At 38.5% G+C, this 21,068-nt stretch overlaps 1 protein-coding gene across 1 annotated transcript in view; it reads right to left on the reverse strand.

Annotated features, from left to right (window-relative positions):
• Positions 1-21,068, reverse strand: part of LOC131688210 (uncharacterized) — a 301,333-nt gene that overhangs the window by 3,626 nt on the left and 276,639 nt on the right. Inside the window, exons 4-5 of the mRNA XM_058972383.1 lie at positions 6,628-7,879; positions 4-59 (exon numbers count right to left, since the gene is read on the reverse strand). Of these exons, the coding sequence (XP_058828366.1) occupies positions 4-59; positions 6,628-7,879 (1,308 nt within the window). The remainder of the gene's footprint in view (positions 1-3; positions 60-6,627; positions 7,880-21,068) is intronic.

Genomic DNA, 21,068 nt, shown 5'->3' on the forward strand with positions numbered 1-21,068 from the left:
TACTATGAATTGCACTTGACGACGACGGGGCGTTCGCTGTCGATCGGGATGATGATGATCTGGAAGGACAAGGACGAAATTAATATGTTTTTGATTACTCGTTGTTGAATACAGCTGATCTTGTTCGATTGATTAGCAAGCTGTTTTTTGTCAAATAAAAATGATTTTATTCACACAACACATGTTCGACATTTGTCCTTTGTCATATTCGCAATGGGGCTCTGGTGCCAATCACCATTAGATTGAGCAGTATTCCGAAAAAAAGCTAATATTTGTGCCACTCGAATTTCCATACATATAGAAATCTATTTCAGGTCAATTGGTCGAATGCCATTTGGTCGAAAGCCGTTTGGTCAAATTCCATTTGGCCAAAAGTGTAGTTTGGCCAAAAAGGTCATTTGACCGATTGCTGTTTGACCGAATACCATTTGGCCGAAAAGGTTATTTGACCGATTACTGTTTGGCCGAATGCTAGTTCGTCAAAGGCAATTTAATTGAATGTTACCATTTTATTGATTTTTTTTTCGTTTTTTGAGCAACGGTGGGCTAAAATTTGTATCGATATCGGATTGAAGAAAATACAAAACTTTGGATTCGAATGGCGAACTCGAACAATTTTTTTTTATTTAATAAATAGTTCTATGGGTTGTGAATAACAGTGCATGTTGTGAAAAAGAGAAAGATACGAAAAAATGGACAAATTGTACTATTTAATTGGGATATATCATATAATTATTGTCTATATGTGTATGACAACGTTTGTTGGAGCAGTATTAATGTGTATGTAGCACATTTGTGTTTAACTTTTCTGAGTTGAGAAATCAAAACTTTTGTTAATTTTCGTATGCAAAAAGCAGACTTCCCATGAACATCGGACAAGTTTGTACCTGTGTATGAAATTTCGTGCTCGCGTTCAACCTCAAACATGCTTCGTCTCGATGTACAGGTTCGCCTCGAACATCGAACTTAAGCGAACGATGTACAGATTCTAGTTCAAACATCCATGTACGTTCACCGGGTGCGTAAACGAGAACGATTCGTACAAGACAAAAAGAGTCGACGCTAGTGATGATGAGAGTGAGAAAGAGAAAACTGGTGCCACTAACATATGTGTACGCACACCGTGTACGCACATGGGGTTCGGTTGTGCAGGCGAACATGTACACGTGTTTCGATGCGAAATATCGTACACGGAGTGTGGGTTTAATATGAGCACAGAAGCAGAGCGAACATTATGTACGATGTTCATTTGGGAAGACTGGTTGTTTGGTGTAGTATGACACAAATCATGGCTTACTGGTCTCGGGAATATTTAACCCTCTGGAAGTCGCGCAAATGGCCCACTGAACGAGCAGCCGCTGGTGCGCTAAGACGATTTCGCCAGATTTTCTGAGCAGCGTGCACTCAGTGCACTAGCACGATTTCCGAAAGGTTAAGGATACGACATAGATACATTGACTACGCTACAGGACTGACAATTGTGCTATTCTACCCACTCAAAAGTAATTTACGACATCGAGCGAGGATTTGTGAAGATTTTTTGCCGGCGACGGCGGTAAAACATGATGATAAGCTATTTTATCAACGACCATGCGGCAGAATGGGTGGAACGCCCGACGCCTACTAGCAGAAGGTAAAAGATTCTTCACATTTCGTTTAGATCATGTCTATATGAACCTGCGTAGTCCTAGCTTTCGGTTCTAAGTTTAAAACTGATTCTCTCTAGAATACCTATCCGTCTTTCAATTTCACTGCTTTCGTTTCGCTTAGTCTTAAATTTGCCGAAAATAGCCAAAAAATCGCTACAATAGTTCAAAATAGTTACTTTTTTAACTCTCGAACTTTATCTTCGTCGAATCAAACAAAGCTTCGACAACGAGTTTAAGAGTTTCAGAATTTATTTGAAGCGTGCCACGTTTTTGCTGACGGTTTGCATTCGAGAAAAAAAGTTATTTAGCAAGCGATTTGTTCCTGTTGCGAGAAAAGAAGCGCTTTGAGACGGATGAGACTATGATTTCGGAAGTGTACAACAGAAACTGCTTCAAAATACGGATTTGACCCTTCATGAAGTTCCATGGTGGTTCGTTTTACTCAGCTCTAGCAATTACAGCACAGACGTGCTAGCTACAACGGTACAACGACAATGATGTCCTGTCTATTCCAAGAGAGCTGAACCCACCATATTGTTCCCAGTTTCGTTCAATGTGTTTTCGATTAACCGAGACCGGGACTCTGGGAAGAATCGGGGGGAAGAAAAAATGCATTCGGAGTGGTTAGATGGTCTCATATGCCCTATCTTCAAGATTCAACTGTAATAATTATCAAGGCTTTATGATCCTAAATCCCCTATAAAGAGCTATTCTCTCTTGTTCTGTTCAGCAGATTGGCTGAATCATTAGTCGGCGATACCAAAGCGTATTTCGTGAAGGACTATCAACGACGGATCAGACGTTAACCCTACGACAAATTCTGGATAAATGGCGGAAATACAGCTCGTGGATTCACAAGTTGATGGTGGATTTTAAAGCGGCGTACGATTCAGTGAAACGAAACGTCACAGATAATGCTTGAGAATGGCTTTCCGACAAAACGGATCGTATGACGCTGGATGGATCTAAATCATGTGTCAATGGCGGTTTCGCAAGCTTTTTAGAGCAGCCTGCACTCAGTGAACTAGCGTGACTGTCGGAAGGTTAACGTTTGATGGATTGAAGCAGGGCGATGCACTGTCTAGCCTATTGTTCGCTATAGCACTCGATGGAGCTATACGAAGATCTTAAGTGCGATGTAACGGAACTACCATCACGAGATCTCACACACATCTTGATTTCACGAACGAAATCGAACTCATTGGCGTTGATCGCAGAGCAGTGGAAGAGGTATTTTTACCTTTTAAAGTGGAGTCTGCGACAATGGGATCAAACTCCGACAAAATACACGGTATCAGGTTGAGAATGAGGCAGAATGAGGTGTTGGCTGGCTGTTGCTTGGCACGACCATGGTGTAGAAGGAAGCAAACTATCGAGCGCTTGGTGTGTTTAAGAGAAAACTTCTGCGTTCAATACTCGGTGGTACAGTAAAAAAAGAATGGTGTACACCCATGAGCTTGAGCTTGTGCGACCACCCTTGGCTGCTACTCCGTTATCGATTTGGACTAGCTGAAGTTACACAGGGAATCAGTAAATAATTATGCAGTAGTTAATTATGTCTTTCAATGTGCAATTCCTGGTAATCCTAAAGTGTTTATTGATCAATATCGGCACCGGCCGGACCCGAACGTAGATCGCGGCAGAAAAGGGAAGGAATGGTTAGTCCGATACTCACTTATGCTAGAGGCCGTATACACTACTGCGCACTCCACAAGTATCACGGGAGGAGGATATTTGATAATAAGTATAGAAGTTGGGTTCTACTTCTTCTTTACCGACGCCAGAGTGGTGACTTCACTATCTGGACTAGATATTCATCAATCTGGAACCAACGGTTTTTCTTCCCTTCCGAAGGAAGACGTTTCCACAGATTTTTTCACTTCAGCAAAATCTCAACGACCTCGGCTGGAAGTGAACCCAGGCCAATTGGAATGAGTGGCGGTCACGCTTACCACGCAACTACAGGCGACGTCAATAAAGAATGGTGTACACCCATGGACCACGAACTGTATCAAGTATACAAACATGCCGGAATCGGACGACTGAGAAAACACGGCAGATTACAGTTGGCTGGACATGTAGCGCAAATTTCGGGTGAGAGACCAGCTAAAGTTTTTCTCAGAAGACAACCTGAAAAAGGTCGTCAACTTCGAGGCAGACTCGACGCTCGCTGACTGTGTGCAAGCGGGCAAGATGAGCGTGCGGCGTTTATGGAGGCTGGATAATGGCGTTTCAAGGTCCCGGAAATCTAAAATATATTTGGTCATGATTCGGAGTACCCGTAATGCTCGGAGGCACGATAATGACGATAATGGTGAAGATCTTCGTCTTACTACAATAAAAATGCTAGTTTTCCTTCAAAACGGTCCTCAATAACGACCGAAACGTCGAGCAAACAACTGTTTATTGACGTGACACCGCGAAAGCCAAGATGGCGAGTCCCGGTTACCAGACAATAGAGAGAATTATCACCAATATGGGTGTCATTTGAAAGGGGATGGCCAGTAGACATCAGAATTTGCTGATTAACGCCATTTTGAAATCTAAGATGGTGACTTCCGCTTACCACAAAATAAAGAGAACCATCAACATGGGTGTCATTTGAAAAGGGGTAGTCAGTAGATACCAGAAATTGATGATTAACGACATTTTGAAATCCAAGATGGCGACATCTGATTACCAGAAAATAAAGAGAACCATCATCAATACGGGTGTCATTTGAAAGAAGGTGGTTAGTAGCGTCAAAAATTGATAATTGAAATTATTTTGAATTCCAAGGTGACTTCCGGCTATCACAAAACAGTGAAAACCGTCATCAATATGGGTGTCATTCAAAATTTGCTGATCAACTCTAATCATAAATCAAAAATGGCGACTACAGGTTACAAGAAAATAGAGAACCGTTATCAATATGGGTGTAATTTGAAAGGGGGTGATAAGTGGACATCAGAAATTGATGATCAAAGCCATTTTGAAATCCAAGCTGGCGACTTCCGGTTACCAAAAAAAGTGAAAGCCGTCATCAATATGGGTATCATTTGAAAGGGGGTGGTTAGTAGATATCAGTAATTGGTGATTAATGACATTTCAAAATCTTAGATGGCGACTTTCGATTACCAGAAAATAGAGATAGCCATCATCATTATGGGTGTCATTTGAAAGAGGATGGTTAGTAGACATCAGAAATTGATGATTAAAGCCATTTTTAAATCCAAGATGGCGACTTCCATGTAATACAAAAAAGTAAAAATCTTCATAAATACGGTTTTCATTTAAAAACGGGGTCGACAGTAGAGTAGTCAGTGTCATTTGAAAGTGAGTGGTCAGTGGACATCGGAAATTGATGATTAATGCCATTTTGAAGTTCTAGATAGCGACGGCAGCTGGTAATCGGAAGTTGTCATCTTGGATTTCAAAATGATGTTAATCATCAATTTCTGTTGTCTACTGACCACCGCCTTTCAAATGACCCCCATATTGATAATGGATTTCACTGATTTGTAATAAATAATTTCTTAAACCAATTTTAGGATAAAAATGGAATTTATCCCCTCTCATGGCATAAGTGGTGCATCTTTTTAACCCTTTTTTGTTTTTTTATCCCATTTCAGCTCTGACTGGTACTTGAATCGGTTTTACTCTTAATAAAAAGTATACCGTTTCCGCTCGCAGCGAAATTTTAACCCAGTTTTGCTCTCAGCCTCTCATGGTGCGCTTCATTAAAGTGTGCGGAGCTTTCCCTGAGCTACTTACCAGTAGTTTTCAGATCCACATTCGTATAAAGTTAATGGAATTTGCAGAACATAATTCAAAGTTCTCACAACTGTCTTTCTGTCTTCTCTATAATTCGCAGAATGTTCCTGAAGTTTTTAACATGATTTATGGTTTTTAGTGTTTCGGATTCTTCTCGTCAGTAACTAACACCAACTTAATGCTAGTTAGATAAGTCCAAACCACCACCAAATTGGAGCTAGTTAGACACTAAAATCCACAGTCACATGTCTTGCGTGAACGCTAAACAGAGGGGTTCTGACTGTGGATTTTAGTGTCTAACTTGCCCCAATTTGTTGGTAATTTGGACTTATCTAACTAGCATTAAGTTGGTGTTAATTACCGACGAGGAGAATCCGAAACACTCCTCCTGAAGCTCGCAAATCTTCTTAGAATACCGCAAAACTTTTAGCTTGTTTTCAGCTCCCACATAATTTTTCTGATGTTTGCAAAACTATTAATAAAAAATTGCATAACTTTTCCGAAGTTTTCAACACATTTCTAGAATTCTGGGAAGACGTTCGCGGTACTTCTTTCAGAACTTACCTGAAATTAGCTAAATTTTTCTGAAGTTCTGCACGAATTTTGTGAAGGTTACAGAACTTCTGAGTAATTTCCAGAACCTTTCTTAAGTATATTATTTAGCAATTACGTACGGGGAACAAGCCATTTGAGCAAATATATTCTAATTATATACGTTAGAAAAGCTTGGCGCTTTCCATAAATTCACAATACATGCATGCAGTTTGAAGAACTTTGAAAGTTTAATGAGTTTTCCTTATGTTCACAACAATTCGCTGAAGTTGGCAGTTTTTCCAAAACTAGTAGAGCTTCTATAAAGTACGGCTAATTTTCTTGAAGTTCGCAGAACTTATGTAAATTTTTTAGAATTTAGCTTGCATAACTTTGTGTGGAGTTTGTAAAATTTCTCAAATGTCCGCCATTTTTTCTAAAATTCAGTGATATTCCTAAAAAAATTTAAATGCCGGAATTTCGCAAAACTTTCCAGACATTTAAACAACTTTTCTGAAGTTCATGAAAAAGTTAGGGCTTGATACTACGTTCCTTAACGGAACTCGACTTTCTATTTCGATAGATTTCAGGACTAGTGCAATGATCCTATTGACCCCACCACAAACAGACACAATAAACAAATCGAATAAGATCCAAATGGTCGAAAAGACCCCGCCCCTCCCCCAACACTCACCTTTTCTTATGTTCCAGTCTTTCATTTTCATTTTCTTGGACAGTGTTTCTTAAATAAATCGGTTTCCGCCGGTCAGCCTTATATTTAGCTATCCTATCGATGTCTTTGGAGGCAAGATGATCCACTGGTGGTGCGTGGCCGGAACTGCTGCCGCTACCGGAGGTGACCGACAATGACGAAGTAGTGGCCGCCGTCGCCCCCACCACCCCTGGGATTACATTCTCTTTGCGAGACTTGATGTTTAGAATGCGCCTCGGTCTCGTCAAGCTCGCCGAGGACGAGCTTGCGGTAGAGGAACTCGACGAAGACGCCGCCGTCGCCATCGGAATCTTCGACAGGATGCCATCTTTACTGCTGCCGAATGTTTTACTGGAACTTCCAACACCGTTGCTATTGCTCATGCTGGCTTTCGCTCTTTCCGCTTCCTTCTCTTGGCATATTATGTTCAGCAGTCGGCTGATGGGTGTGGATTCAGGGCCGAAAAAGTCCGATATTGTCTTGGAGCGGGTTCGGAGGAATGCCTCATTCCGTTTGAGGGAAGACTTGAGCAATGGTCTTCGCAGGGGCTGTTGTTGTTGTTGTTGTTGTGATCCAGAGGCAGCGACAAATGCCGACGGAACGGATGGCTGCTTCTGCTGTTGATGGTGAAGATGGTTGCCAGAGGGCGAATAGCATGAATCGATTCTGGGCGATGGCGGCGATCCGGGGGATCGTCGAGTGACTAGAGGTTTCTTCGGATAGGATACCGGTGGATGGCGTTGTATTTTACGGAAATTGGCAGCGGTGAGTTTGAACGGTGGGATAGAGGGCGGCGGTGTGATTCGATCGAGGCTAGCCGAACGGGTAAACAGGTCCCACCGGGGCGTTTGTTCCGGACCGGATTCCTGCTCCCCGCGGATTACCTGTAGGATAGTGGCAAGATTTGAGTTGGACGATGGAGTTGGCTGCGTCAGCTGAGGCTCGTGAGGAATGTTGGTAGAAATATAGTTGTGACTGGATCGAGGCGACGGTTCCGGCTGCTGTCGTTGGTAGTTCTGACGCGGATCGTTGGGGACAATAGTTTGCGGCGGTAACTGGTAATGATAGGCTGGCTGATAGCGCTGTTTATCTTGTTGCAATATTGTAGGCGGTAGTCTTTGCTGAGGTTGTAGAAAACTAGTAATATGTTGCGTTTGGCAGCTTATGTTGGCAGTGGCAGATGACAGCTTTTTCTCTAGCTCTAGGATAGCGGTGTTCACGAACGGTTTGTTATCTGAAAGGGGAATAAAATAAAAATTTTAGTATTGCATCAACTATTGCGTAATAAATTATTAAAATGGGTAAACTAGTTCATTTCCACTGTTCGCATAAGACCCCGTCGGTAGCAGTACCTCTACAAACGCACGCAGGAGATTTTGCTTGCATTTCGAAAGTTTTTCAACTATTTAATTTTTTTTAAATTACTTTCATATTTTGAGAATTTTTGATTTCGCAACCGTTACGCTAAAAGAGAAAGTTTGTTATCTACCCTGGTTACCCAGTAACTGTTTGAAGAAAAATGACACTCACAGCCAACTTTAATTCCGAACTATGCACACTTCAACGAAAAAAAGTCATCTGGCACGTTCCATTTTTCAACTCGCAAAATTTTCACCATGAATTCCACACCGGAGCCCTCAATCGCCGCGGCGGAAGAAACACCGCGGAAAAGATCGACAATCACCGATCCAAGCCTCGAATTCATCGAACCCGCAAGCCCCAACCGTGAGAAGTGGGAACTGAAGCCGTACCAGTTCACCTGTCCGCTACTGCCGGACGACTGTGGCAAGGAGTACCGTGAAATGGCCACGCTACGAATGCCGGAGTATAACCAGCTGGTGGATCACACGCTGGGAGTAATCTGGAAGAGTTTCAGTAACCAGCGAAAGGACGTCCGGAAGCTAATGCCGGATCAGATTGAATGGGCAATCAAAATGATTGAAGCTCACCGGGTTGGGAAGACCCAATTCTCGGCGGATATGCGGATGTTGATCCAGTATCTTCGAGAGATCGTTGTTTCAATGTGTGCCGCTGGAGGTGCTAGCAATGTGCCCAGAGCCGATCAACCGTCTTTGGTGGAAGAAGTTGAAGCATCTCTGCTGGAAAGTTCCTTTGTGGTTACGGACATGTGCCCTCGGGATGAAACATGGTCGGTGCCAACGTCCGCAACAGATTTACCGATTGCTGAATCGACTCCGTTACCTGCTCTTCCTAGAGCCAGTGCGCCACCAGCAAGTCCGAATGTATCCTTCGCTGGCAGGGCACCGAGGGACAGATCTCGAAACAGTCTGATCGTACAGATGGAATCGTTGCATCAGATGTTGGTGCGTTGGAAGCAGGATCAGTTGAAACGAATCGATATCGATATGGAACAGCTGCAAGCCCTCGAATCGGTGCTGGTGGGAATGGGCGGCAAAAATCGTACTGCGTCGCAGTTTTAAGCTTGGCAACCGTGGGCTCATTGGGGGCTTTTTTGGGAGATAAATCTCAAAATTATACCGTGTCGAAATAAATTGTACGTTAGAGCAATTGGCGATGAAATCATAGAATGAAGCAAATAAATGAGTGTACTATTGAACTTGGTGTCTGTTGATTTTTTGCTGCTTGCATCCAAAGAAGTAATGGGATGATGTAATTTAAGATCCGATGATTCAGAATCTTCCGACTAATAATTTCAACAATTTAGGTAAACAACACTTTGACTCCATTAAGGAAAAAATTGTTTAAAACCATCTTTGCGCGTAAAAAACACAAAACCTACAACTAAATTAGTTACAGAATTTGCGCTTCGACTTCGTCCCATCAGAATCCGACACTAACTTAGTGACAGCAAAAGCTAGCGCCGGAAAAATATAGCATAGTGCATCACGCATTGGCTTTCCAAGCCAAACCAAATGTTTCGATTTCATTAGCTCTCATCAGCTTAAAATGAGTCTTAAAATGAGTCTCCGTTTTTTTGAGCTAGCTTCAATTGGTCCTGTCACTAAGTCAGTGTAGAATTCTGATGAGACGAGGTCAAAACGCAAATACCATAATCAATATAGCTCTTTACGCGCAAAGATGGTTTAAAACAATTTTCTCCTTAGTGCAGAAAAATTAGTTTTTACCTAAATTTTTCTCCACTTAGAAGGAACAAAGCATAGATGATCAGTCGTAGTTTACCTTTGCTCATACACAACCATTCGAAAAAGTATATTTGTTTAATCGCACTTTTCCGGAAATTGTTATAGAAAATAATGGTCCCGATGAGGGGGAAGTTATTTTGCGAAAAACGAAATGAACATTTCAAATGTAACTCTTAAAAGTCTGGTTTTATGGTCCTAAAAAGTACCGTTTGTTGTGTACTATATAAAATATTACGACACTTCCTTGCCAATAACAGTGCGGATTTTCAACACGTCAAGTGACGAGGGCAATACTTGGAGGGCTTTCTTTTGGGTACTGCTAGCAGAGACCGTTCTCTATAAGACCTAAAGGACCATTCATAAATTATGTAATGCCCTCCCCCCATGTAACAAAATGTCATGTTACGAAACGATCTAGCTAACTCCCTAACTGGTCCCTAACGGGCTGGTCACCGTTGGCAAAATACTTGTGACTTCTACGATGTTCAAACGCAAACTGGAGAATTCTTCTACAAGGCAATTGGTTTTACGGGTTTCAACGATCGTCTTCATCGTCAAATGGGCGGAGCGAATAATGAAATAAAATTTACGCTCGCTGGTTGAACAGTGGACCAGCAATCAAAGCAACACATGAGCAGAACTTTCATTTTTATATGAAAAAGTTCATTCATGAATTAAGGGGGTAAGACTGTCAAGAAGGCAGTTGCGTTCATAACAATTGAGACCGACAGCCCTTGCAGACATCCAGGCGTATTATTGCACAGAGAGCGAAATACAGCAAAGGCAAATTTCTAGAACTTACGCGAAGTAGGCACCCAACTAGAGGTGGGGATGAACACAGTTTCGATACCTGCACGAAGAAAACCTTGAATAAACTTAATAAATTATAGTATCATGAAATGAGTAGAATTATTAGTATAAATGAAGTTATTAAAATAAATAAATCAAATCGGTTCAGCTCAATAAAAGAAAAAAAGTAGATAATACAGAGAAGACCCATTTTAATCAACCCGTTGGTGAATTTTAGGCTGATAAAATGGGGACATTGACAAAATCAGGACATATATTTTTCTTTCTTTTTACTAAACCGTAGCTCTTTAAATACTATTCCCTAGATATAGCCTAACGCTTTCTGATTATTTAGTTAAAATTTCCCTGACAGATACAGTCTGACAGTGCAAATTAAAAAAAAATATTTTTTGGATATTTCGGGTCTCAAAAATATGTTCAAGAAAGGATTTACTCAAATTCAGCTTGGTTCATCTGCTAGAGCCCATAAAACTATCAACTATCAATTTTCATATGAGGCTGACAAAATCGGGTCAAAAAGCTGACAAAATCGGGGACTGATAAAATGTTTTAAAAATGTTACAAACTTTTTTGAAAAAAATTAAGTGGGGTCAAATTAACAAATTAGATAAAATGAATAAGAGTCAGTCACTAGAACAGAGTTAATAAGTTTAATAAAATAAAGGAACTAAATAAAATGTACGAACTGGAAAAAATTAATGAACGGAATAAAATGGGTGAAGTGAATGAAATGGATAAAATTAATACAATGAATAATATGATTAAAATGGATTCAATGAATAAAACGAACAAAATTAATAAAACGAAGGAAATGTATCAAATAAATAAAACGAATAACATAAATAAAATGATTGATTGAAAAAATTAATGAAAACTACCGAGTGAATAAAATAAATGAAATGAATATAATGAATAGTAGGATTGAATTATAATAATGAATATATTTAATAATATAGACAAAACAATAAAATGACTAGAATGAATAAAAGATACAAAATGAATAGATAGCTAAAATAAATAAAAAGAGAAGAAAAAAGAGTTACACTCAGGGTACGCGGATTAACACGGTTTTTGCAAAACTATTCTAAGAATGCAAAAGTCCTTTTAATCCTTTGCGACGCGATTTTTTCATTGTTTTTAATGTTATTCTCAGCTTTATATGTACAAGTTTTCGGGGTCGCTGATTCTGATTCTGACGTCGAAAATGCAAAATTTCGAAATTGCGTATCCAATATGGCGACTGTGGTTGGCTAAATTTCATGTTTTTTTCATATTGGACGAATTTCGGGCCAAATCGTATTCAGAGTTGGCAGCACCCTCTCAGATTATAATGAAACTTCCTGTACCACTTTGCCACTTTGCATATTTTATTTTTTTCCAAAGATGATTAGACTGTCTTTTGAAAAGGGCTAAACTTATTTTACCATTTTTTTTCAAATGACTATAGTCTAAAAATGACAAATCCTACAAAAAAAAATTTGTAGGAGTGGTTTTCACAAAATTAGTCAAATTTTCGGAAAAAAATGTTCAAAAAATTCTTCATTGGCTCCTACACTGAAAAAAATCGATTTTAAAAATTCAAAGTCGATTTACAAAAAAACATTTTTGATTTGGATGAAATTTTGTTCCAAGATAGATAATTATGTTCCCTGCCTACCGTCAAAAATTCATGTTGGGCACTTTTAAGAAAAAAAAAAGTTATTTGAAAAAAACTTTTCCTTGTCTAAACTGATTTTTTTCTTCAGTGTATTTTTATCGAAAACTAAACCAATGAAAGTCATAATCATCTCAGAATACAATAAAACTCAGTTTGTGAGAAGATATTGCCCAATATAGCAACTAAGCATATTTTTATTAAGCGGTTAACTACTTTTTAATTTTTCATGAAATCGAAGCGCGCTTCGTCTACCAAGAACAGTGGTAATTGGAAATTTTAAACTCGATTATCTTGAAATGTCGATTTACTAAAAATGGTTTTTCCGTGATCACGATTGCCGAACAACCACTCAATCAATTTTCTTAATTTTTTTTTAATTGATCATAATGAATTTTTTTTCGTACTCTAACGATTCCTTTTTTAATCATAAATTTTTGTTTCATGGATAAGAATTTTTCAATAAAGTTTTTAGGCTTAAAACAGCGATTGCTTACTAAAAACGATCTCGAATGCAGGGAAAAATTATTATTTATTCAACTAATCGTTAAGGTACGAGGAATACTCATATACTAGTGGATTTTTTTGAGTTTTGGGATTTTAAATGATCTATCTATTGGTCTCCAATCGTGATCACCGCAAACCTCTTAAATAAAAAAGGGTTTCGGGGAAAAAGCCATAACTCCGCCAATTATCAATTTATTTTTATAAACTTATGCTTGTTTATTTTACTGAAAAATGTACTAGCAAAATATTATAAGTTTGATGTAATGAAATCATTGCTTCATTCCTTTACGTAAATTCAAACTTTCTTGACATTTTTATCACTAAAAGGTACGTAACCCCTTAATCAAGAATCCCATTGAAAAGAGTTTATGTGGTCAAACAAATATTCTATTATTACTTTTTTTATTTTCTTGTTTAGTGCTGAGGAAGAATCAGAGAAAGAATAACCACCACAACCTTATGTATTGAATTTTACATAATTATTTATTATTTTTATATTTTACATTTGTCATAAAACTATTCTCATGCATGCTATTTCTATACAAGGAAAATATTTTTGGTTCATCTTCTGAATTAGAATACCTTTTCGTCTCTATTTTGCCATAAGGAATAGGCACAAAACTGTGGAATTTTTGAGTTCCAGATATTGGTTTGGCGTTATTATACAGCCAGTGCCACAAATAGCATCACAGGGTCATTTTCCATGGGATGCTGCAACAAAATGCCATTCTGCGCTTAACTAACACTTGGACTGGAATCTACACAAGCTTGCAAAGTTTTTCTTATTTTTGTATTATGCTGCTGCTCCATCAGACATAAAATAAATTTTAGAAAAGTTTGTCAATTGTTTCATAAAATTTAACAGTTTTGAGAGGAACAAATGAACTGCAGTCTTCAAGTCTTCCAGTCTTCCATTCTTGCAGTCTTCCAGTTAAAAGTTTTAGTCTTCCCATCTTCCAGTCTTCATTCAAGTTTGTTATGAATATATACCAAATTCGTTACTGATACTTTTTGCATGTATCAGGCAACTAGCAGCTGGTAAAATGGATTTTGAGATGATTATAACTTTCATTGGTTTAGTTTTCGATAAAAATACACTGAAAAAAATTCAATTTGTACAATGAAGTTTTTTTCAAATAACTTTTTTTCCTTGAAAGTTCCCAACTTGAATTTTTGACGGTACATAACTACCTATCTTGGAACAAAATTCAATCCAAATCAAAAATGTTTTTTTTTTGTAAATCGACTTTAAATACTTAAAATCGATTTTTTTCAGTGTAGGAATCAATGAAGAATTCTTTCAATATTTTTATTCAAAAATTTGACTAATTTTGTGAAAATCACTCTTACAACATTTTTTGTAGGATTTGTAATTTTTAGATTATAGCTATTTGAAAAAAATTGGCAAAAAAAAGTTTGGCCCTTTTCAAAAGACAGTCTAGATCATTTTTGGAAAAACTAAGTATGCAAAGTGGCTTTTTGTGGCAAAGTTCTTATGTACAGAAAGCTTCACTAAAATCTGAGAGGGTGTTGCCAACATTTGTTCGAGTTGGCGCGAGATTCGTCATTGGCGTCTTACAAGGAAGTTTTCTGGGTCGCCGATTCTGATTCTGACATCGAAAATGTGAAATTCAAAATGGCGGATTCAATATGGCGACTGCGCTTGACTAAATTTCATGTTTTTTATATTGGCCAAAAACGTCTTATAAGTGGGTTCTAGGGGTCACTAATTTTAATTCTGACGTCGAAAATGTAAAATTCAAAATGGCTGATCCAATGTCGCCATGTAACGTGGCGTCCAGTGGATATGAGAGCTTTCTTTTTTTAATTGATCAAATTGAAGGCAAGTCGTCTAATGATATCAAGAATAGAAACATCCGGAAGTGATCGATTCATGATCGTGCGAGTGCGGGAGTTTTTAGCTTCAAGCTTGAGACCGCGTTTGAAAATTTATAGGAGCTGAGACATTCACTTTATCACCGGGATGTTATCATGTTTACGAGATCGCGGGTGTAGGTGCCGAAGGGCTCAAGCATTTGTACATTAACGTGTTTGTCACGTGTATGTGACTTCGCGTATATAATTTTGATTTTATAATGATGTAGAGTGTATTCTTGCTTGATCGCGCGCGGCCCGTGAATCTGATGCTTAATTTCCCATATCACTTGAGTTCCAGGTCATTTCACCATGGAAGGTGTTGTTTAGTGAATATGAGCGTCATTTTTTCGTTGGCTCAACTGAGGACATTAGTCCAGACTGCTAAGACCGAGGTAAGACTTCTGGACGTAATATCCGTTTCATGATCGCGTGAGTGGTGGGTTAATGTTTGAGAAGGCGTTTGTAACGGGGTTTTTCATGTAGGGGAAATCGCGGGCGTAAATGCGTGGATTATTGCAATTGCATGGTCGCGTTTGTAGCCAGGTTTGTGTTATCGCGAATGCCACGAGCGTTTGTATATATATGAGTATAGATAGCGTATAGTAGAGATATACTAATAAAAGGAATCATAACATGCCGAATAAAGAAAAAAAGATGCAAAGAGCTTGATTAGAAGTGTATAAATTGACCGATACTATTTTGGTATACATCGGTAATAGAAAAGCAAACTTATAGATGTACAGAAGCAACAGACTAGCGAAGTAAAATAGAAAAACACATGTAACATGCAATCAAATACGTCTAAATGCAGCAAATGTTGTATATTTATCATTAACGACAATTACATGCTGTTAGACTTTCATCATGCTATGCTGGCCGGAAACGGATGACTCACGTGTGTCGGTAAAATCATTGTACCCTAATTTATCCAATCCGACTTTCCCGAATGAATATAACCAAATGCACAAATTGATCACCAGAAGTATTAGCCACTATTCTATCATATACGCCAGTTCTGCATCCATTCCTTGACCCAACTGTCACAAATACTCAGATGAACACATACATAGATAGACAGCACATAACAATTGTACACTAGTACGAAAAACTACGATTATTACAAAGCGACAACTATTAGGTTTCTACTTATGTATTTATTAAATTAATTCAATTATTAAATTAATTTAATTAGTATATGCACGATGACGAAGTCGACCGATAAATGGACACACAATGACTCCCATTGTGAGCCCCGTCCACGAATACCGCCATAAAATTGTAGAACAATATTTGCAAACACGGCACACAGCAAAAGTCAATCCACGTCGACCCGCCAGTCGGCCACGCCACCGCGCACAGACTAATGGTTGAGCGTTGGTATGCACTGGTGCAGAGTATGGAGGAACATAGAAAATAAAAAAGCGCATAAACCCTCTCGGTCTCCTAGATGCACCACTACCGAGCATAATGCAATAACCATCTTAAAGCTATTGTCTGTCAGAGGTTCTGTAGCACTGATGCACGCAATATGCTTGATGATGTTTGCAATATCCCTCAACCTAGGGGAGGGAAAATGATTAATAAATCAAATTATTAAAATAAATAAAACATATCAGTTCAGCTCAATAAATGAAAAATTAGATTATATTTAAAAGGTAATGAAATTAAAAAAAAGTCAAATTAACAATTTGGATAAAATGAATAAGAGTCAGTTACTCGAACAGAGTAAATAAGTTTGATAAAATTAAAGAACTAAATAAAATGTATGAACTGGAAAAAATAATGAACGGAATAAAATGCGTAAAATGAACAAAATGAATAGAATTAATAGAATGAATAAAATGATGATGATTAAAATTAATTCAATGAATAAAATGTTTAAATTTAATAATAAGAAAAAAATGTATAAAATGAATAAAACGAATAAAAAATGATTGAATAAAATTAACTGAATAAATAAAAAAATGAATATCATGAATAAAATGAATGAATTAAAAAATTAATATATTTATTAATATGGATAAAATTAATAAAATGAAAAGAATGAATAAAAAATGAATAAAATCGATAAAATAAATAAAAAGAGAATAAAACGAATTACACTCAGGTTTCTTAAGCGGATTTTCCAATTACCGAAGTCCCTTTAAATGCAAATGACTGAGAACAATTTTGACAGTTTTTTTGCACGGTGTGTGCAAAAATATTCTAAGTCTTTTTGCATGCAAAAGATTTTCGGAAAGATGGATAAGACGGGTCTGGAAGATTCTTATGGCCAGCACCCCTACAACATGGGTAGCTTCGGAATGGTCTTCTTGAGGAGTAGGTGCAAGAAATTGATTTTTGATGCCATTTAGAAATCTAAGATGGTGACTTCTGGTTCAGCGAAATTCTCTGTAACCCAATCAATATGGGTATTTTCGAAACGATCTTGACAAGTAGCCATTTTGAAATCCAAGATAGCGACTTCCGGCTTAGCGAAATTCTTTATAATCCAATCAATGTGGGTATTTTCGGATGTTGAAGCTGTAGTACGAATAGTGTTTATTAAACAGGCGGAAACCTTCAACTCACATCACATTCTTCTCTTTCTCCTCTCACTTCCATTCTCACCGCACTCTTCTGGATATATTGCGTTTCGTTGGTTTATGATTAGATCTTATATTCGAAGGTTTTTTAAGCGAGAGATAACAAGCTTTGTCTCCTACTCGTCAAAACCATTCCGAAAATACCTATACTGATAATTATAGAGAATTTCGCTAAACCGGAAGTCGCCATCTTGGATTTCAAAATAGCGTCAAAAACAATTTCTGGCAGCTACTAGTTCGAAAATATACGTTGTTGAGGTGCTGGCCATAAGGAGTCTTCCAGACCCTTCTCTTTCATCTATCCGAAAATCTTCTGAGTCTTGCATTCAAAAGGATTTAGAATATTTTTCGAAAAACTGTGTTAATGGCGAAATCCGTACAGAAAAACTTCCACAAATATTCGAAGTCTTTTGCTGCGTTTTTTACGCGGGTTTTCCAATTAACGCAGGTTTCTATTTACGTCCAGCTTTACGCCCATGCATTAATGAACTATCCTGAAAAAGAACCCAGGATCAGGAATCAGAATATATTGGCTTAAATGGCACGTTCTGGTCTTTTTCTGTATCAAGGATAATCTGCGAAGCATTCTAAAAACTTCTAAAGAACTGACGTTTCGAAATATCGCTGAGATAAACTCAGAATTGTGATATGCAGTCTAAAGCAAGTGAATGAAATTACTGGTGACAAGTATTTTATGAAGGACTACCACGTCTACATGCCTGCCCACAAAGTTAAAATCAACGGTGTGGTCACCGATTCGAGGTTGCTATGTTTGGATCTACTGAAGCACGGGGTAGGCACCCCCAGGATTAGAGCCCTTGGTCGTGATTCTGAGTGCGATATTCATTGTACGTGCATGGAGACTTCACGATTGCGTATATCGTCGCGAAGGGCTCGAGTGTTTGTACGTTAACGTATTTGATCGCGTTTGCGTTTGTATTTCGCGCGTTCTAGTGCGTATGTATTTTCGAGTGTATGAAACTCGATTTTATAACCGTGTCTCCATTCGCATGTGTTCTTAGATGATCGTGCGCGGACCGTTAATCTGATACTTAATTTTTAGTGTATTTTTCAGATGCTACAATAAGTTTCCCCAGTCATGTCGCCATTTAACGCATGTATTTTCTTCTAATTTATGCGACACGGCTCAATGCGTTAGCACAACTGAGCCGTGGATCTTTCGTGTTTTTACAAGATGTAAAAATTAAAAAAAAAACTGCCTGTCCGTCGGGTCTTGTTGATGCAGTTTGCTGCTGCGTGTTGAGATCCTTTTTCTTGGCGGCGGTGATGCAATAGTTGCGTTATCCTCTGCAACTGGGGGGTTAGTCCGTCTGCCTTCTCTCGTGTTGTCGTTCACGTCCATGTCGTCATCCGTACTGCTTTCATGCTGTTCGTTGACGGCAGCTCTACACACTTAAAAATATTTACATCTTGCAAGATGCACACAAAGGGAGCGTCTCAAATCACTTGAGTTTACATTCAAGAACATGTAAAATTACGCTGTATTCACAATTCTCCACCTCCATTCAACCGAATTCTACATCAAATGAGACACAATATTTTATTTCACATGTCAAAATATATAAAATTTCTTTATTGTACAGCAAAATACGTCGCAGTGTTGTTTACGTCAAATGTAATTTTCATTTTTTCTAAGTGTGTAGTTTGTTTCTTGTTCTTACGGGTCGCTGTTGTAAACCCGCCTTCGTCGGCATGTGTTTTTATTGGAGGTGTTGGATGTTGATTTGGAGGCACTTGATGCAATCGTCATTTCTTCGCTTTTGGTGAAAGCAGTTGGTTTACTGGTACACGGCACGATCATTTCTTGATTTAGTGTTTGTTACTGCCCGATCCATAGTCGTTAGTTAAAAAACTGGTTGTGGTTTAGCATACGACGACTGTGCATTGGTCTTGCCTATAACAGATGGAATTTCTGTGCAAGATTTTCCGTGGTGTAGCGGCTGATCACAGAATTGGCACGTCGGAATCTGTCCTGGATACGTGACTAATGTTCGCTGACTATATGTGACACCTCGGAATGATTTGCATTCGGTTGTCAGGTAGGAGGGGATAGATTTTGTCGAAGGCATTCTCATCACACGCACGCCGTTGTAAAGCCCCGGAAAAAGCTCCTCCGGGTATCTTCCTTAACGGTATCCACTTCTCCGTATTTTGACATAAGTTGTTTGATAGCGGCAGGATCAGTACGCGGTTCCAGGTTGTGACCTGTGTTTCGTTGGTCACAATAAATCCGTGGTCACGGGCCAGCTTAATATAGAAATTTTGTTATATTTGTAAATATTGTCAGTAAATGTCTAAATGTGAAATAAAGGTCATAGCTTCCATGTTTACATGTTTGAAGGATGTTTATTTCATGTTTAGTAGTCTTCGGTTGGTGCCCGTCAGTATTTATTTATTTATTTATTTATTTATTTATTTATTTATTTATTTATTCATTTATTTATTTATTTATTTGCTTGTTATTTATTTATTTATTTATATGCTTGTTATTTATTCATTTCCCTGTTATTTATTTATTTATTCCACATTCATTTATTTACACTATTTATTCACTCAAATATTTATATTATATGTCAGATAGTTTATTTACATTTTTTGTTCATTTGTTTATTTTGTGAAAATTATACAATGTAAAGGTTATGCATGCAACCAATCTGATCTAAAAATTCAGATAAACTTTTTATCGGGGCACCAACCCATACATGTTTGTAAACAACGTTTTCCCCTGCTACGCTGTATACGAGAAAAGGTCATCGATCGCGAGTGGAGATGGTTTCCGGGGGCACGGGGGAGATAAAAAGGGCTTCCCGCGTCGAAAACAAGATCAGTTAGTAAAAGTTCGGTCCGAGGAGTGAGTACAACCGAGTCCGAGGAGTGTCCAGCGGCAGCGAAATCCCTTCGCCATATTGGGATAGTGCGTTTCACTCGTTTTCCCTCAAATTTAAAGTGGGATCTAAAAGATCCGAAGCACGATCCGCCAGAACAACTACACGATCGTTAATTTCTGGCCGGATCAATCGAGTGGGGTCGAAGTGTAGTGTTCCGCTGGCAAAGGCCAGGGAAAAACGATTCACTGAAGAGAAGTGAGTGCTACTTGTGGTCAAAAGATGCCAATACAAAAGACGTCTTGAAGACCTGTGCAAAATTTAGACTATAAACCTCACTCGATAGTGCAAAGTCGCTCGCGAAAGTTTGTGTGCACAGTGTACCACTCCACTACCATCGTTCGGAAACGCAGGCCACACGTTACACGGCCGAGTTGCCGCTGCATCTGGATATCGACCGACGAAAGTACCCGGTCTGAAAACGTCACCCACTGCTCCTGTTTGCCATCGCCGTCCCGGAAACCAATGGAAGCTGTATGTCGACCAACGTTCGCCCCGGCCGCAACGAAGTGAAATGAATGTACTGTGCGCAAGTATTTTGTTAAATTTGTTAAAATGTAAGGTCTTGTCGTATTAACCCATTATTGCCCAACCTACTATATATAGTAGGTGCTAAGAATAACTCCTATTACTCAATCAATAACGCAGAACAGGCATTATCAATGAGTTAATATTGTCCATATACTCTTGCAAAATACGTTTAAAAAAGTTAGAGTGGTTAAACCGGTGTTTATGTTTTGGTTTTATTAAATTTTCCCTTAAATGGTTACACATTTTTGTCAGGATTCAAACAATCGAATTTTTGAAAATTAGATATTCTGAAGCTATATACGCTGAGGAAAATTTTCTCACAATTTCATGAAGATCGGAATACTACAACTTGAGTTACATCTATTCATAGACCGCTACCCATTGACCACTCGTAGGCGGTGCGTAGTGTTTGATTCGCTAGACTGTT

The sequence above is a fragment of the Topomyia yanbarensis genome, chromosome 3, assembly GCF_030247195.1.
Source record: "Topomyia yanbarensis strain Yona2022 chromosome 3, ASM3024719v1, whole genome shotgun sequence".
In the NCBI taxonomy this organism is placed as follows: domain Eukaryota; kingdom Metazoa; phylum Arthropoda; class Insecta; order Diptera; family Culicidae; genus Topomyia; species Topomyia yanbarensis.